The sequence below is a fragment of the Mirounga angustirostris genome, unplaced genomic scaffold, assembly GCF_029215605.1.
Source record: "Mirounga angustirostris isolate CCGP_5_RB_7025 unplaced genomic scaffold, mMirAng1.0.hap1 SCAF_5, whole genome shotgun sequence".
NCBI classification, from domain to species: domain Eukaryota; kingdom Metazoa; phylum Chordata; class Mammalia; order Carnivora; family Phocidae; genus Mirounga; species Mirounga angustirostris.
The window spans coordinates 150,796,571-150,816,027 of NW_026991713.1; the positions used below are offsets into that span (position 1 = coordinate 150,796,571).

At 44.1% G+C, this 19,457-nt stretch overlaps 1 protein-coding gene across 1 annotated transcript in view; it reads left to right on the plus strand.

Moving 5' to 3' along the window:
- ERCC4 (ERCC excision repair 4, endonuclease catalytic subunit) overlaps positions 1-16,560 on the plus strand; it is a 30,695-nt gene extending 14,135 nt beyond the window's left edge. Inside the window, exons 8-11 of the mRNA XM_064592568.1 lie at positions 775-1,372; positions 3,648-3,740; positions 9,995-10,107; positions 12,399-16,560. Coding sequence (XP_064448638.1) covers positions 775-1,372; positions 3,648-3,740; positions 9,995-10,107; positions 12,399-13,132 — 1,538 coding nt within the window. The 3' untranslated portion in view covers positions 13,133-16,560. The remainder of the gene's footprint in view (positions 1-774; positions 1,373-3,647; positions 3,741-9,994; positions 10,108-12,398) is intronic.
- Positions 16,561-19,457: the final 2,897 nt, after the last annotated feature.

Genomic DNA, 19,457 nt, shown 5'->3' on the forward strand with positions numbered 1-19,457 from the left:
CTCCTCTCTTTTTCACCTAGCTGACAATGACTGGAGATTCTATATATATTCGTTTGTATGTATACCTATATATGTGTAACGGTTTTATCAATTTGATTGGAGAAAAATGTTACTCATTTGAAATTTGGTGCTAGGTAAGCTCACTGTTTTCTTAAATGTTTTTCCTCTTTTGTGAATTGTCTTTTTTTTCTTTGCCAATTTAGACTATGTCCACAGTTGGTATTGGCTTTTTATATATTAAAGATATCGTCATTTATGATAGTTGTTTTGTAAAGTTGTTTTTTTTCTTTAGCTTTCTTAATGTACAGTTTTTTAGATTATAGATACGAGTCTTCTCTGAGATTTCTTCCATTGCTTTTAAGCCTAGAAAATCATCTCCATCCAGAGAGATGGAGAATAGTCACCTTTTTTTTTATGATTTAATATTTAACGTTTGACTCTGTAATCCATTTGGAATTTATTTTGGCATATAAAATCCTCTGGAAAATTATTAATTAAAAAGAGCTTCCGTAAAGCCTCCATTACACCGTGGCTACGCTTTCGTAAGACTAAATGTTTCTGGCTCCAACTTTACTCAAAAGATTTAACTAATCCTGTCAGAGAGGGAAAGCATTTGATAAGCATCTGAGACCCTTTAAACAAATTGTGAATATTGTACCCTTAGCGCCGGGGGTAAGATGTGTCTTCTTTGTGGAGGGGAAGAGGCGAGGGGGCAGGCAGAGAGCAGGGGGACACATGAGGTCACAGTAACATAACGCTGTTTCGTAATTTTAGGTCAAGTACTTATTTGTGCAAGCGATGACCGAACATGTTCCCAGCTGAGAGAGTACATCACTATGGGAGCAGAGGCCTTCTTGCTGAGGCTCTACAGGAAAACCTTTGAGAAGGATAGCAAAGCCGAAGAAGTGTGGATGAAATTTAGACGTGAGGACAGTCCAAAGAGAATGGCAAAATCTAACAAAAGGCCTAAAGGCCCCCCAAACAAACAAAGGGCTGCCACCAAAGAAAGGACTCTGAAAAAGAAAAAGCGAAGGTTAACCTTAACTCAGATGATGGGAAAGTCTGAAGAACCTGAAGAGGCAGGAGATGTCAAGGAAGGCTATCCTAGAGACACAGGCAGTGGCCCAGAAAGCTCCTTAGAAGAAATTAAGCACGAGGAATTTGACTTAAACTTGTCCTCTGATGCCGCATATGGAATCCTGAAAGACCCACTCACCATCCTCCATCCGCTCCTGGGCTGTAGTGACCCCTATGCTCTGACGAGGGTGCTCCATGAAGTGGAACCAAGATACGTGGTTCTGTACGATGCGGAACTGACGTTCGTTCGCCAGCTTGAAATTTACAGGGCGAGCAGGCCCGGGAAGCCTCTGAGGCAAGTTATAAAGAATATGAGCTGTTTCTTCTCTCTTTTTTTTGTGTGTGTGTGTGTATATATCTACATAGAGAGAGATTTTTTTTTTTAGCTGAAGTACAGTTGACATACATTAAATTAGTTTCAGGTGTACAATGTCATGATTCAACCATTCTATACATTACAAAATGCTTACCATGATAAGTATATTACAATATTATTGATTATATTCCCTGTGTTGTTCTTTTCATCCCCGTGGCTTATTTATTTTTTTAAGCTGTACCTCTTCATCCCTTTCACCCATTTTGCTCATTCTCCCTACTCCCACCCCCCTTTGGCAACCATCATTGTGTTCTCTATTTGAGTCTTTTTCTCTCTTGTTGTTGTTTGTTTGTTCATTTTGTTTTTTTAGATTCCACATATAAGTGAAATCATATGGTATTTATTTGTCAGTCTCCATCTGGCTTATCTCACTTAGCTTACTACCCTCTCAGTCCATCCATGTTGTGGCCAATGGCAAGATTTCACTCTTTTTTATGGCTCAGTAATACTCCATTGAGCTGCTTCTTTTAAATGCTTCAATTTCACGGTTCTTTAGGCTTTAACACAGACACTTTACCAGTTGCACATGGATTTTCTTTAACATTCTGTTGTTAACGATGTAGGTTAAATTTATGAATCCTTCTTTGGCATCCTGGTCAACCTGGGAAGTTTGCATAGGAAGGATGTCAGATGTTGTAGTAGAACAACAAATCTAGGGAACTATCTGTGTTCTGGTTACTTGCTGTTCTGTTGTTCTATACTGTATCCTTTCTGCATTAGTTGTAGCTTATGGGGTGCTGTATCTGAACAAGTCTAGGAAATGTATAATATCCTAACTTGTACCAAAATGTACTATAACTATGACTCAGCTAAATGGCTTTGATCTTCTAAAATGTCGTTCTTATAAATTTCAAGAAGTGACTCTAAATTACATCCACATAAAATGAGAAGGTATTTGGGGAATTATTGTACCAAGTTTTCTTGAGTTTCAAGAAATAGCAGATAAAGAATCTACAGAAATATCAGATGAGAAAATGATGCCTCTCAAAGAATACAGTGTTCTGGGTCTCCAATTATCTGAGGGAAATAAACAGCAAAATTAATATCCTGAACTCAGTCTGAACCAAAAACAGAGCCAAAAGAAACCTTCCTAGCAGTTTAATGCAGCCTTCCAGAGCAGAGATGAATGGAGCAGGTGGGTCAGAAATAACACAGGATGAAGAGATTAAACGAAGCTGGTCAAAGAATTATAGGCTGGTAAATTTTTCAGACTTTGCTACTGATCAGCTTTGTAGATCACTTGTGTGCTCCCAAGTTCTTTGTTGCCTGAGAATGGAATAGTGTGATATTTGGAAACAAAATGTCAGAGCCGGAAGGGACCTTGGAGTTCAGTTGCTCCCTGCGTTGGTGGGAAACTGGGCCCCAGTAATAACGAATGACTTGCCCTTGGCCACATAGCACTTGTGGGGGAGAGCTGAGGTCTCTGGATTCATTGTCGATGGTTTTTTTTCTCGGTCCACACTTGAAGGAAATATATCCTAGGAGCATAAAGTCCAGAAGAAATGTCAAAGGCTAAAAAAGGAAAAACCTCCGATAGAAGGTAAGGAAGAGAGTCAGAGGAGGTGCTTAATTCAGCCTTTGAGCAACAAATAAGAAAGAAAAGCAGTCCTTCCTAGGAGAAAGTAATATACCAAATTATTTTCTCGAGCCCGATATCACCCATGTGTCTTCTGCGTCTGTGTTTATATAACATGTGTGATGACTTGGTTCTGTGAAGACACTGATAAAAAAGAGCCGAGAAAGAGATAAAGGTCATATAGATTTCATTTGTTTATTTCTCACTAACGTGAACTTTCACAAGCTGCGTTTTATAACTACTATCCAACTTTGCAAATGATTGTTTGGCAGAGGTGTAAAGAAAAAATTGAAAAAAGAGAAACTGCTGAGATTTTGTGTTTTCTGATTTGTTTATAGTTATGAAGCAAGGATTAGTCTATCCCTCTAGTTATATTTCAGTGTTTACCTAAACTCTGTTCCTCCTTTCGGTGAAGGGGAAAAACGTGGTAATGAGACTTTTACCAGGTGGAGTTTAGGCAGCTTAATTTTAGGTACGTGATTAATGGAGCCTTTTATTCTTGGTCAAATATTTATTATTTGAGCAGTTTAGATTGCTCATTTCAAATGCTACGCTCTTCCTTTCAGGGATTAAAAATTACGTTTTTACAGCCTAAAAGAGTTCTGTTTTAACTGGCAGGGTCTACTTTCTTATATATGGAGGTTCAACCGAGGAACAGCGCTATCTCACTGCTTTGCGGAAAGAAAAGGAAGCTTTTGAGAAACTCATAAGGTAAAAGATAGAGGCCTTTTAAGATCTAGAGGCTTCTCTGGGTGGGGGCATATCTGACTGCCCTCAGGAAAGATGGAGGGGGGAAGAAGTTGGGAGCATCACCTCAAGATAAACCTGTGGTGTGATTCATCCCTGGGTTATGTACACATTTCTTGTCTCCTCCCTCTCTTTTCCACGCATCTCCAGTTGCCTTTCAGTGGTTTAACAGGATATTGGAAACGTGGCGAGAGCTGCTTTTCTGCTTGTAAAGACATGTAACATAAAACACCAAAAATACAGCTCAACCACTGCTTTTCTAAGATACATGTTCTTAGATCTCCCCACCCAGCCCCCACCCCCCCACACAAGCTTTCTCCCTTCCCTTGGAATTATGACTTATTTTCTCCTGGTGAAATTTCCATTGTCTGTGGGTGGGTGACCGCCTTACCATTTGCTGGGAAATGCTTTTACAACCGAGTCAGTTCAGATCACCAGCAGTAGAATCACTGGGAAAATATTTTTTTGAAGGTGTGATGTTTATCTGAACATACACGTACTGTTTTAGGATGAGTGTCTGGTAATGTTCCAAATCCAAATAGAAAATGCTTTCCAGTGTAACATCTGGAAAATGTTCTAAGTGATATGTGCACAGACTAGATGGCCACCTTTTACCCACCACAGGTGTTTGAGATATCTGATAACCTTGTACCAGGGGTGTTGTCAAGGAGATGGCAGCTTGGTGAGGGAAGATGGGTCACATGATCTCTAAGGAGCCTCAAAAGACAGGGCAGGGGCTAGATGGGGCATCCTTGAGCTGAGCCAGAGAAAAGGGTAGACCAGAGGACACCATGGCTTGGACTGACCAATCTTCCAAGCCACAGATATTGGTAATGCATCAGTGGCAATGAGAGGGCAGAAATCATTTTTAGTGGCTGTTAGCATGCCAGGGCTCTACACAGAATTTCAAAATGAACAACCTTCCTCCAACATGGACTATGGGCTCTCAGTGTACACCTAAAATCTCCCTGTACCCCGGTCCATCCAGGGCATGCATTCCCAGGTGCCTCCTGAATCAGGGCCACTGAGTCCCTGTGGAGCGGCTCAGCATGTTACATGGGCAGAACCCCACCCCGCCATAACCTTTGTGAGTACCACGTGCCTTGGCCACAGATTCTTTCAGCCTATGAAAATGTTTTCTGTTAATGTGCTCTATGGGATGGTTTATATGGTATATGTGTGTATGTATGGGGTTTTCTTTTTTAAGATTTTACTTATTTATTAGAGAGCATGAGCGGGGGGGCGGGGGTAGGGCAGGAGAGAGGGAAGCAGACTCCCCAGTGAGCAGGGAGCCCGATGTGGGGCTCGATCCCAGGACCTTGGGATCATGACCTGAACCAAAGGCAGACGCTTAACCGAACTGCTTAAAATAAATAAAACATTTCAGAAAGTGTGATAACCAACCAGTTGTTAAACAGCTGGCCTCTTCTTGTCCGAAGCTTTTAGTGCTTCTCTGTGTCTTCTAGGCCGTCACTCCCCCAAGACTCAAAACAGTCAACAGATGTTTACTGGGCATTTCTGAGGCACCAAGCCCTGTGCTGACAGTAAAATGCTGTAGTCACAGTGGTGCTGGAGGTCCCTCCCCTCCTCGGGCTCATCCCCCAGTGGAAAAGACGAACATCAGGTGATGATGAATACTACACTAACTAGACATGTACAGAGTCTGGCTGCAAAGGTGAAGGAATGGGGTGCGCTCGCGCAGGTCAGACCTGGCCCGGGGCGGGGCCCCGGACGCCTTCACAGAAGAAGCGACAGGTACACAACGCCTAAGGAGTGTGCGCTAGGTGCTACGTCGACAGGGCGGGAAGGGGCTTCTGTGTGGGGAAGCCCCAGGGTACCCGAAGCCCTGCTGAGGGCTCAGAACATGCCTGTAGAGACGGAGAGACAGTACTGACGCGTTCTCAGTAGGAAGTCTGTTTTTAGAGGCTCTCGCTGGCCTCCTAACAGAGGAATGGATGGAGCAGGGAAACGAGTCCGGAGAAAAGGTGGTAGCCACGATTAGGTTGACAGGGGGAAGGGAACAGATTGAAGAAAGATGCAGGCGATGGAATCACAGAATTGGTGCTAGGGGCGCCTGGGTGGCTCAGTTGGTTAAGCGTCTGCCTTCGGCTGGGGTCGTGATCCCAGGGTCCTGGGATCCAACCCGCATCGGGCTCCCTGCTCAGCGGGGAGCCTGCTTCTCCCTCTCCCTCTGCCTGCCGCTCCCCCTGCTTGTGCTCTCTCTCTGTCAAATAAATAAATAAATTCTAAAAAAAAAAAAAGAATTGGTGCTATAGGATGTGGGTCAGTATCTCTTTACAAAACATCCTCTGCCTGAGTCTTCATGAGTTAACCATCCCCGAGTTACAGATGAGTACATAGAGCCAAGATCATTCAGATTAGGTTACTGGTGTTCATGCTGAGGGTCCCTAAGACCACCTGCCGGCTCAGTGATTCACCAGAAGGGCCCACAGGAGCCAGAAAAACTGGTATCCTCACAGTTTGGGTATATGACACCAAAAGGACACAGATTAAAATCAGAGAAGGGTAAGAAGCATGGAGCCAAGTCCAGGAAAGCCCAAGCGTAAGCTCCCAGGTGTCCTCTCCCTGTGGAGTCACACGATGTGCTTCATCCTCCCAGGCGCAGTGTGTGACAGCACGTGGCGAGCGTTATCCACAGGGAAGCTTACCCAAGCCTTGGGGTCCAGCGTTTTTATTGGGGGTCAGTCACGTAGACACAGAGTACCCACACGACAGACTCCATCCCCCCAGAGCAAAAACAGGTATTCACCATAAATCAAGTTGTGCACGTAAATCATCTCATCAGACTGCTGCCATGTGGCCTCAGGCCTCAAGGCATACAAAAGCCTCTTATAACATGGGAGGATATTCCAAGGTCTCAGGGCTCATCTCCCTGAGGAGACTGGGCTTTTCCTGCAGGGTTATAGCCAAGAGAGCCTGGTAAAATGTGGGGAAGAAGGCACCTGAGTAGGCGAGTTTTCAGGCTCCAGGCTGCCTCTTCTATAATGCATCAGGAACCTCATCTTTAGTAGATTGTGGCTAGTAGATTGTGGCAAGATACTGCAGACTCCGTGCCATTCCTGCTGTATACAAGTGAGTCTCCACATCAGAGGGCTCGGTGACAAGGTGTGGATAAGCCTGGCCCATACTGGAATCCACCCAGCAGAATCTGGAATATGGACTGTCTCCTGCGTTTCAGTCTACCTGATAATTTCCATATCACATTTTAATGTAATTTTATCTCTGGCTTGGTTTAATTTCCTAGCTCTCAGTGGTGACCATCTACTTATTTTAAGGTAGATCTTCCTGTATTACACAGCAATCAGATAGTTACACCATTTAGAATCTTAAGATATTTACCTTCCCAGAAAACTTGGGGAATTTGAGAAGTGTTTGTTTTGAAAAGGAAAATATATGTGAGGTGCGTTGCTGGAAGAGCCATTTGCACCAAGCCTGTACTTGGAAATTTAATGTTAGAATAAGACAATGTGCTTTTGCCAGGACCTCCGTGGGTGATGTCGTAAGAATAAAAGCAGTGCTACTATTTAAAATAAACCGAAAGGAAGGAATCTGGCAAACTGGCGGTGGAAGGATAGCTTGTCTGCGCTAGATCAGTTGATTACAGATGTCAAGAGAGAAAAAAAAAAAAAAGATACTCCTAAGTATTGATAATAAAATGCTCCCTGGGTAGAAAAATTGGCAGTAATATTCTGAGTATACATAGTTTTAGAGAGGTCACTGCTTTTCAAAGGCAGGGGTAAGGTTCTTTGGAATTTTAGTCAGAAAATGTGATCACCAGGGCCCCTGTCTGGCTCGGTCGGTGAAGCACACAGCTCTTGGTCTTGCGTTTGTGAGTTCGAGCCCAACGTTGGGTGTAGAGATTCCTTAAAAAATAAAAAAAGAAATATGTGATCCCAAAATGAGTTAGCATGTGGGCCAGAATACATGGCCATTGGAGGAAGACTTCTAGTTCAGCACCTCCTCCCTATATTATCATTGTTGTGGTATCAGGCTATTCAGATATCATTAAAGATCTTAAAGCAAAAATAAGAAACCTCTGTACTTTAGATTAAGTGGAAATAAGAATCTGCATTTGTAATTATCATTTTGTATGTGTCACATGGAGCGACTTGGGTAATTATGCTAAATGTTGAAAGCAAAGAACTGAATATTTATTATGATGGCAAGTTTCTGTTACATTAATTTGAGTTACCAGTTAGGGAGACTTATTATGTTCTTCACAATCCAGGCTTCATTTCAGGAGTTTATTATTTCTTGGATTCAATTTCCAGTTAAGTTATAACATCTCATAGTAAACTAGCTGTTTTTATATAACAATATTAATTGAAACCGTTGTGGAATCATCTGAAAGCAAATCTTTGGTTTTTCAGCATTATCATGGATAATTAGGGAATGAGGTTACCACATTATAAGAAAAGCACAGTTACAATAACAGCTAACATTTTATAATGCCTATTATGTGCCAGGCACTGTTCTGAGTACCTTCTACAGTGGATAATTCTCCTAACATGCCTCTTTTGAGGGAGGTCTTATTATTCCCATTTTACAGATGAAATTGAGGCACAGAGCCATTAAACTACTTGCCCAAGGCCCACACGGCCAGTCAGTGGTTTCAGATTCACGGAATAGGAATATTTTCTAACCCACTAGGCTATACAGCCACTCACAGACTACAAATTAATCAGAAAATGGGGATGCCCCCATGTGTGATATGTAGCTTAGCCAGTAAAGTAAGTGGAAATAAAGAGAAAAAAGATCCCCAATATTAATCCCAAATGTTAAAGAAAAAGAAATTGAAGAGCAATAATTATTCTGAATAGTTTGCCCTTTGTCCTCAACGCAAGTCCAGTAGGTGTCACGGAGCAGTAAGGAGTGGCTTTCGGGGCCACAGCCATTGCAAAAACTATTCCAGCAGGCCACACTTGATGCTCGTATTGAGAATCGTGAGGAAGAACAGACCTGGAACTATGCCGGCCCCATCGTGTGAACTGTTTACAAAATGCCGTACTAATAATAACTTTGTGTTTGTATATTGTTTCAAAGAGTATAGAATTTAAAGTTGTAATTTCTGTTCTTCAGTGGTATCTTGGAGTCGTACCCTGTTCTAAAACATCATTTATCCAGAGTGGTTGGAAAATCGGTCCATCTGGTTTTATTTCCTGTAATTGGAAAGTCTTTGCTGTTTTAGCCCTTACTGAAATGATTAGTGAGTACTGAGGACCCGTCCGCCTTCTGCCGCACGGTACCCTGGGCTCTGTTCCTGCCGTTGGTCAGTCCCACCATTGTTTCGTGCCTGCTCATGCTCCCCGAACTCAGTGTCCCGCCCTACGAGGGCCGAGAGCCAGCCTCATACATCCCTTCTGTCCCTCCTAGACATGGCGCTTGCTGGTTCATGGATTGATGATAACGTACTTCCCTGGTTTTGAAAAATAAGACCATGGCAAGCCTGGCTCCTTGGTTATCGAGGATATTTTCATAATTGTCGTCCCTGATTACGAGTCTTAGTTGTGGTTGTACTGTCCTGTCAGTCTACTGGATGTGGGATACCGAGCTACCTAGAAGACAGGAATCACTGTGTAACCATGTGTATATCAGAGCACCTAACACAGCAGGTAGGAGCACTCCAGAAAGGTTTTTAAAACAAATGCATGAGCGAGGGAATTCATGCTGCGCTATTGCCAACCGGAGATGTTGATTTTTTGTTTAAATCTCTGTTGGGGCCTCCCACCTGGAGGTTTTTAAATCGAAGTTCCGTCATCTGTGCTTTGATTTTCTTAATCATTGATTTGTAACCATTCCTATTTATGATTTACTCTGAACGTATTAGAATATAAATTATTTAAATTATTCTTAATGCTCAATAACACGTTAGCATGTTTTTATAAAAAGTCTCAATCTCTTGGTGGCATTTTTTACCTGCTTATTTCATGTCCCAAAGTGCTTGAAGGACATAGAGAATGGAAAATAAACAGCAGCTCTTTTTCACTCTGGAAGATCGGAAGTAGCACCCAACCAAGAAATTCTTTCTCCTTCCTTTACCTGTCGCTCATTTGTGTATATTTACTGTACTTATTTATCTAACATATTTCTCATCTTGACACTCTTGTGGCCATTTTCTATGTTAGAATCTATAAAAGATTAAAATCTGGAATTTGGGAATTCGTTCAAAAAAGTGTTTAAACTATTTTCCGCCCCAGGGAGAAGGCCAGCATGGTGGTCCCTGAAGGAAGGGAAGGTAGGGGCGAAGCAAATCCGGAGCTGGTCAGGGGCTCCGCGGCTGCAGGCGCTCCCACCGACACCCGGAAAGCAGGTGAGACCCGCCCTGTGCCACGCATTCCCGGGGCCTGCCACGGAGGCCCTGGGGTCCTAGAGCATCTCTGCAGAGGTGGGGTTTTTCTCAACAAACTCGTAAAACTGGGTGCCGGTGCTGCCTTTCACTAACCACATGTCCCTCCCAGAGCTGTGGCTCCTCATCTGTAGAATAAGGGGGCTGCGTTGTAGGCGCCCCAACCTCAAAATCAGTCACGGTCCAGCCTTGCTTGTAAATGTGGTTGGCTGGCTGAGATTCAGAATGTACTTTTGCAAAGAAACTTTGATAAGTGGCAGTTAGGCTCTTATTTTTACCCGAAGAAGCCGCTTTACCGCAGATAGACAGGAGTTGTCTGGAGCACATCCCCACTTCTCTTCTTGCCTCCGTGTGTTGCTTCTTGGCACTTTTCCAGATCCCAGGTGCGTGGCTCCCTCCTTGCAGTGCAGTGTCTGAACCGTGGCGTGCCAGCAAGACGTGCTGAATTCCAAGTGCAGCGTGACCCAGAAGTAAACCCCCCCCACCCCCGCTTCCCGAATCCCCGTTTCCCCATGGCAGCAGCTGCGGTCAGCCAAGCGGCATGAGGAGCGCAATACGATGGAGCTGACTTAGCCTCTGGTGGGGGCCCAGTTAAAACCACGAGCCTCCCAAACCCGGTATACTCGGGCAAAACCCCAGAGGCTTGTTAAAGCTATGGAGCCACAGGCCTCACTCCATGGAAGTTCTCATTCAGTGCATCTGAAACGGGGTCAGCACCTCAGGGCCTTCTGATGGGAGTGGTCCCTGGACTGAACTTTGGGAAACATGGCCTCAGAGCATCTAGGTCTTTTTTGAAGAAGATTCTTATTAACTCAGATAGGTTGGTGACATTTCATGCAGAATATAGAACGCCAGGCCGAATGAAGGAAGCTAGATTTGAGCATGCAGGTGCCACACAGAATGCTATTTACAGAAGTCTGTCCTTCGGAGTTCAGCCCTCCGGGCCCTTGTCGTCATGCCCTGCGGCCGCTGTAACAACTGACCACAAACTCAGGGCCTTGAAACAGCGTGTACATTTCTTATCTTACACTTACTGTCGTAAAACTCCAAAGTCCAAACGGGTTTCACTGTGAGCTGGGCTGTGCTCCTCCTGGAGGCTCTAGTCAGGACTCCATCTCCCTGCCTTTCCCAGTTTCTAGAGGCACCTGCACTCTTTGGCTCCTGGCCCCATCCTCCACCTTCAGAGCCGGTGGCTCTGACTCTGCCCTTCCTGCTTCCCTCTTTCACTTGTTAAGGACCTTTGGGCCCACCTGGATAATCCAGAACAATCTCCTAAATTTAATCACATTTGCAGTGTCCCTTTTGCCATGTAAAGTAACATATTTACACATTCCAGGGATTAGGACATGGGAGTCTTCAAGGGACCGTTATTCTGCGCGCGGCAGCCCCTAGTCCTCACAAGTGTTGTCCATAAGCCAGCAGCCTTAGCGTTACCTGGGATGTCGTAAGAAACGCAGAGTCTCAGGCCCCACCCCAGACCTACTGAATACAGAACCTCCTCTAACTCGCTTCCAGGTGGTTCTGGGCACATTCGAATGTGGGAAGTTCTGGTCCACCGGCTTCTTCCATTTTCCCACGTCTAGACTCACTGGTACAGGAACTGACGGCTCCAGCATTTTTCACGACCACTTCTAAGGCAGTTGACTCAGCAAGCGTTTTTAGGCGTCTAGTACATGCCCAACTCTGTCATAGGAATTAGGAATGCGATGGTCAGTAGAATGTGGGCAGTGAGACCATCAGGGACCGGACGTCCAGGGAGCTGCAGAGGGAAGGCAACAGCAAATGCTGGTGTTCACGAATCATCATGACTTTCCTCGCAGCTCTATTTAGTTTAAGAGAAATCGCCTTTATGTACTCTGTAAACAAACCTTTGTGAAAACACAGAAAAATGAGGAGTAACAACACGGGGTATTATGTTACCGTGCATCACAGGTTGACAACAGAAACACAGACTGGATTTGATTTTTTATTTTTTTAAAGATTTATTTATTTATTTAGAGAGAACGAGCGAGCAGGGGAAGGAGCAGAGGGAGAGAGAGGGAGAGAAGCAGGCTCCCCGCTGAGCACGGAGCCCAACGTGGGGCTCAATCTCACAACCCCGAGATCATGACCTGAGCCAAAATCAAGTCCAGCACTTAACCAACCGAGCCACCCAGGCGCCCCAGAAACACAGATTTTAACCTTCAGTTGTTCTCCTCCATCTTTGGGAGCTCTTCCTCAGGGCCATCACCTAAGATGCTGCTTTTTGTTCCCAGGTGGCCAGGAACAGAGCAGGCCGCAGCAGACTATCGTCGTGGATGTGCGTGAGTTTCGCAGTGAACTGCCGTCCCTGATCCACCGTCGGGGCATCGACATCGAACCCGTGACTCTGGAGGTCGGGGACTACATTCTGACCCCGGAAATGTGCGTGGAGCGCAAGAGCGTCAGCGACCTGGTCGGCTCGTTGAGCAACGGCCGCCTGTACGGCCAGTGCGTGTCCATGTCCCGCTACTACAAGCGCCCGGTGCTGCTCATCGAGTTCGACCCCCGCCAGCCCTTCTCCCTCACGTCCCGCGGCGCGCTGCGTCAGGAGATCTCCGGCAACGACGTCAGCTCCAAACTCACGCTCCTCACGCTCCACTTCCCCAGGCTGCGGGTCCTCTGGTGCCCCTCGCCTCACGCCACCGCCGAGCTGTTCGAGGAGCTGAAGCAGAACAGGCCGCAGCCCGACGCGGCCACGGCCGTGGCCGTCACGGCGGATTCGGAAACGCTGCCGGAGTCGGAGAAGTACAGTCCCGGCCCCCAGGACTTCCTGTTAAAGATGCCGGGGGTGAACGCCAAGAACTGTCGCGCCGTGATGCAGCACGTGCGGAACATCGCGGAGCTCGCCAGCCTGTCGCAGGACAAACTGGCAGGTATTCTGGGCAACGCCGGGAATGCCAAGCAGCTCTATGACTTCATTCACACCTCTTACGCGGAGGTCGCGTCGAGGGGGAAGATGAGAAAATGAGCGGTGACGGCTGTCCTCTTGTCCCGAGAGCGCGCTTCCCGGCCGCTCTTTGCCGGCATTCCTGGGTCCCCATTTATCCTTAGTTCCCGATTGCCTCGTCTTCCGGCCCTTAACAGCCGAGCTGCCCGCTTGCTGGCTCTGCGCGCCAAAGCCAAGCCTCCGCTCGGAAGTCTAGGTTCAGGCACCGTTTGCACGGCCCCGCGCCTGCTCTCCTCCCTCCCCTCGCTGCCCAGGCCAGGGTCCGCATGCTCCGTTCCTAAGTGAGGTGGGTCCGGAGCCGGGGAGGTGTCCGCCGGTGTTTCTAGAAGGCCGTTCTTGAAACAGGCAGCAATTTATGTTTCTGACACAAACCGGTAAAACACATAATCATGTTCTTACCCTCTTCAGAGGCGCCCCGGAACCCAGAGAAGGAAACCCCTCTGCGTCCTTCACCAGTTCTCCCACATTGTCCTCAAACACGTTCTTCCATCTTTCTGCCTCTAAGAGAAATTCCTGGGGACTTCCTGGTGCCCGCCCGAGTAAGACAGCCTCCTCAAAACCTCCCTGGTTCACTTCCTAATCCCCCGAGCATATGCGACACGTACTATGACTCGACTGTGCAAAGCCAGTAGTTTTTAGACCCGAAATGAATTCGCTCTTTCCAGAAATTGATGGTGCAAGTGAAGGAGTCCTTGGAACGCTCACTTTTTCAAACATTTAACCTCCAAACTCTGAGGTCTCTAAGCCCGAAAGGCGAGTTAGAGTCTCTTAAGACTTCCTCATCCCTGAGCCTCTCTTCCCACGCCCTGAGACCACCAGCACCAGAGCTTCTCCCTGCGCAGCATAAGCTCACCCTCTGATCCCCCTTCTTCCTGTCCCTCTGCGGAGTGCCTCCTTGCATCTCTGTGAGGGTTCCCACACAAGTAATTGAGTGGCCCACCAAGTCTTTAAGATTTGGTTTTCCTTCCTGGAGTCGAGATAAAGGACTTAAAAAGTAAATGGAAGATCAATGCATAGAATATCTAAGAATTCCAGAGAAATCTATACATACTTAAAAACTCACAAGTCCATCTCCTTCTCAAACCTTCCGGCTGGGTTAGATTAGCTTTTTACTGAAGTGTACATATGGGACATTCATAGCATCTTTGTGCCGTTTTTAAACTTTTATATTTCACCATTATTAAGTTAGGTCTTACTCTCCTGTCTAGTAATGAGTAGTAAATTTTCTACCTCAAGAGCTGATGTGGGTGTAGACATCAGTCTCACTAGCCATTCCACACAGTTACACGTTTCCTCCGTGTCGGCCGTGTTTTTGTTCGTCACGGTCTTTGAGCTCAGAGTAGACACTGGACCACATAACACATAATGGTCTTCACCTTCACAGAAGTTCTTTCAACAGACCTCTCCAAGTTGAACCTTCCATGCCGACTTCTTGTTCTCTGGGTAGGTTAACCTACATTGGTACTGCTAAAGTAGATTTGGATTTCAAACTCGATACAAGGTACCACAAGAATGAATTAAGGGGTATCAGGGAACCGTGTTGTTACATGGAATTCTGTATAGTGATCTGAGGAACAGAGAAGAGGACAGGAAACAAAAGTTAGTTTAAGATAGAATAAAGGGTTGGGCTACTAAATGTTGTCCGAGGGTTAAAAAGCTACCTTGGAGATTAGAAAACAAGATGTCAGGTACGTGTGTTAATTTTCACTTCTTTATGTATTTAAGAGTCCAGTCAGAGTGAAAAGTACATTAAAATCGACATAGCTCCTCAAAAGGAGATGGTTATTATGATTTTTCTTCACCCTAGTCTGGCGCTTCTGCTTCTGGTACATAGTTTCTGGTTTTTCTTGTGGAATTCCACCTGCCTTATATTGTTCTTTAATTACATAAAAGGCAGATCAGAACATAGCACATCTTTTGATATGGGTTTCACTCCAACTTAAGCTTTCAGAAATCAGCTCTGTACTTAAAGCCGCCATTTTGAACAGCCCTCGTCATCTAGTACAACATGGAAAACAGCCTTCGTTGTATTTAGAGAGCTGGTGTCTCTGGCTCTCAGATGCTGTTTTTTGCTGTTGTACGTGCTGGACATTTGAAGACGTACACTGTCTCATGTGTATCTGAATTAGGACTGGTAGTTTCTAATGAATTCGAAAATGCTCATTATAGATGCAAGGCTCTCACTCCCACTTCCCCTTCCAACTAAATAAATATATTTTAGTGTGTCTCCAGTTATGGAAAGCCTTTAGTACAACCATCGTGTATTGACTTTTATCACATTCTTTTACAAATTTTTACAGTCTAAGAATCCTTGGCAAGGGAACTAATGCATGAATTTGCAAAATTAATGTATCACTTTATTATCTAGCATCATACTGTTACCTTGGCCTTTTTTCTTTCAGAATAGTAAATATCCCTTTTACTTATGAACTCATGCTTAGCTTTTTAAAAACCTTTTTTTAAAAACCTGAGATCAGCATTATTCTATTTTACCAAGTTTTTTGCATAAAAATCAGAGCGTGTGGAAGATGAGAGAAATCGTTTCCAACTTTGTTTAAATCATAGTGCCTCTTGATATTTTTTTAAAGTTGTACAACAAGAAATCATTTTATATAGTAATAGTGGCCATAAATAATGTCCTTTTGGCAAGAAGTTGCCACTTCTTCAGTCTGGGGCTCAGGAGACCATATGTCTCTGTATATTTGAGTACATCCAGAATGCAGTTTCCCAGCTCACGAGGGACTGAAAATAATTGTCCCATTCATCAACCCATCAGGACACAGAGGGTTAAGTCTAGATTTGGTTGTGTTGAGATAACAGAATATAGAATTAATAACTGGCCTTCAGCAGGAAAGTCTACACTGAAGCAAATGCAAAGAAGTGCGTGAGGGGAGAGAGACAGACATCATTAGTCTTTGCTTTTGTTTTTCAAGCATAATTTGATTTTCCTTTGGCTCAGAAAACTTTAGGGAAATTCTCTTTCCTTTGTGTTCAGTTTAGCCTAGAAACATCCTTTTAAAAACCAACAGTTTAGGAAAGTTCTTTTCTCAGTCTTGAATATATTAAAACATATCCAGACTTCAATGTGCATTGTCATTTTTCTTCATTATTTTGCTTTCTATTTTGGTTTATCGCTACTTCCTGTCCAATTTCAAACTCCAGTACTTAACCGTCTTTATCCACAGGTTTTTGGTAAGCCACGCCACTGCTGCTTTTTGATTTAAGGGTATGTAAGCCAAAATTTGGATGGGAGGGAGACATAACTGATTTATATCAATTTGTAACAAGAGTTGTATGTGAGTGTGTTTTTAATAAAATGTGTATTTATTCCGTATTTTCCTCAGCATTTTGTGGGCAAAGTAAAAATAACAATGTATAGTGAAAGGACATGTATTCCCAGTGCATTGTATTTCCAACACGTTGGTAAATGTAATTTAAAATGAAGAGAATATTTAATGTGTTTTTTGTTGTGCAGAATAAATGATTAAAGCCGAACTGCTCTTCCAAACCCCTGCTTTTGCGTTTGACATGCGTGATAAACCCACTTTCTGAGGCCTTAGCATGATTTTCTTTGGGTTATTTTTCCCTTACTGCTTTTTATTTTGTACATGTGTCCTTAAGGAGGGGGAGAAAAAAAGACTATTCTCCTTCTGAAAACACTCATTTGTTGACATGTAATGAATATGTGGTAAGCACAATGCTTGGAACATCTTAACTCAACAGAGATTAATTTCCTGCTGCCCCTGACTCATACCATCTTCTTTTTTCTTTTTTTTTTTTTATTCCTTCAGCGTCAAAGTTGAAAGTAAATTATCCTTTTGACACATCTAGAATTTACTGTAATCTCTTAGGTTTAATTATTTAATTAGTTTACTAATTGGCTCACTTTGATGATTTTGTTATTTTGGTTTCTGCTTGAAAACGTAGAACCAATCCCTTTTTTTAACAAGGCGTAAGACGGGTTATTTTTCAAAATGTTTTGATGTCAGAATAAAGACTCTGGTAGAATAATTAACCCTTTCTTAGGAGTAGTGCTATAACTCACATTTACTGAGCTCTTGTGCCTTATCCCCTTTAATCTTCATGACAAAGACCTAAAGGTAATATCACGGAAAAGCCTCTCGCTGTGGTTGAAACTGAGTGACAGAGAGGTTAAGTCATTGGCCCAGGGTCACTCAGTAGTAGATGACGGAACCATATTTGAACCCAAGCAGTCTGACCCCAGAGCCCATGATGAAACACTGCTGACCAGTGGTGGGGGGAGAGGGGTTTATGTCCACCTTCAAATACCTAATTACAGATATGTCGCAGAAAAAGCAAATTGGTTTGTTTTCACGCCTCTCTTAGTTAACAATGTCAAAAGCAAGTATGCACAATTTAGAACTCGGCCAAAGAGAATACCCGAGTACCCTGGGTGGCTCAGTGAGTAGAGTGTACAAGTCTTGATCTCAGGGTCGTGAGTTCAAGCCCCACACTGGGTGCAGAGATTACTCGTAAAATAAAAAAGAGCTGGATGTCATCTAGTAGCATATGCCACCTGGGGAGTCATCTGATTTCCAGGGCTCCTGACCTCTTACTATTTTGCAACTTTATGAGAATAGAGGTTAACGTGTAGAAGCCCTGACAGCAATACAAATGATTCTTGTTCAGTAGCATTGCAAGGTATTACCTAGCAACACATGAACCAGTTCTGCATTTATTAGCAAATTTATTTCTGCATTCATTTGACCAGCTACAAATCTCTGGGTCTTTCATTTTCTTTTAAATCAGTCCTAACATCTTACTGGTTTCCTCACTAATTGAATCTAACAAAATCTTTGACTAATGGTTCTTGTTTTGTTTTGTTTTGTTTGTTTTCTATTTGTATGAGAGTCATGTTTCTAACTTCCTGAAAAAATTATGTTTTGCAAGTGGTGTTGCCAACATGAGCTCCCATATGATGAAAAAACTGTATTTCCAGCCTCATTCAACCTAAAATTAAACCTCATAAACTAGAAGATGGATACTATACATAGGCATATATATAAATATATATTTAAGAACTGTACTTTGATACTAAGATGTTAATATTACAAACTATCAATCAAATATTTAAGAACGATAGGCTCATTTTAAGATGCTGGCTCAGTAGACCCCTGTTTCTCTGTTTGCAAAAATGCAACTGAATATTTAATCCCAGGTCTGATTCTGTGTAGCCACTGACTATGAGTGTTAAGGAGACTGATCCAAGAATGAGAAAGAAGAGGAATTTTAGATATTCCCAAGGATCCACTTGCCTGACGAAAATATTTCTACATCAGAAGAACACTGACTGCTCCCCAGGGGCCTGGGAGTCAGGTAAACAAAATCAACTTGTGCTTTCAACCAAGAGTTTCCCAGGATTCATGAAAATAGTAAATAGACCATGTCTAATGAAGATAATGATATTTGGGGACCCTTTTCCAACAGAATTTGATGTCGGTGCAAGCATGCCTTTCACTGAGAGATTTGCTTTTCTGTGCAGCTTTGTTTCTGGGAAGGGCGACGCCCAGCAGAAGCGTAGGGAAGCAGATAGCTTAATAGACTAAGGGAAACATGACTGGGCAGGTTTGTTTTCGGCATAAGGCATTTACTGCAGAGGGCAGAGGGCTGTCTCTGGGCTTGATGCTGCAAAAGCCCATGCCATCAGGGCGCCTGGGTGGCTCAGTTGGTTAAGCGTCTGCCTTCGGCTAGGGTCATGATCCCAGGGTCCTGGGATCGAGTCCCGCATCGGGCTCCCTGCTCTGCGGGGAGCCTGCTTCTCCCTCTCCCACTCCCCCGCTTGTGTTCCCTCTCTCGCTGTGTCTCTCTCTGTCAAATAAATAAATAAAATCTTTAAAAAAAAAAAGCCCATGCCATCAAGGGACATTCAGCTTTATGGTGAAGAGAAGCCAAAGAACATGAGCAAGAAAAATAATTAAAATGCCACAAGAGAGGTAGAAGTGTTCCGGAGGTCAGAGGAAGACCTCATATCCAGCTGTAGGGATCCAGAAGGGCCTCAGAGAGGAGGTAGAGCTCAAGATGAGTCTTGCAGCACAGCTACAATTTCATCAGACAGACGCGGGTGGTGTGCACAAATCCACGTCCAGAGCATTAGCAAAGAAACCGGGAGGGAAATGGTGGTGTTTAAAGAAGGAGTCGACAACAGCAGATTTGGGGCAATTCGCTGGGGCCATATCTTAGGGATCTCTTCCGTGCTAGGCTTGAGGAGTTTGTTCACATTTCAGCAGGAAAATGAATGAGTAAGGGAAGGGCGTGATCAAGAAGTCTGTTTTACAACTGTGGTCTGGCAGTAGTGAGTTTGAAATGGAAATATTAGTTGAGCGCT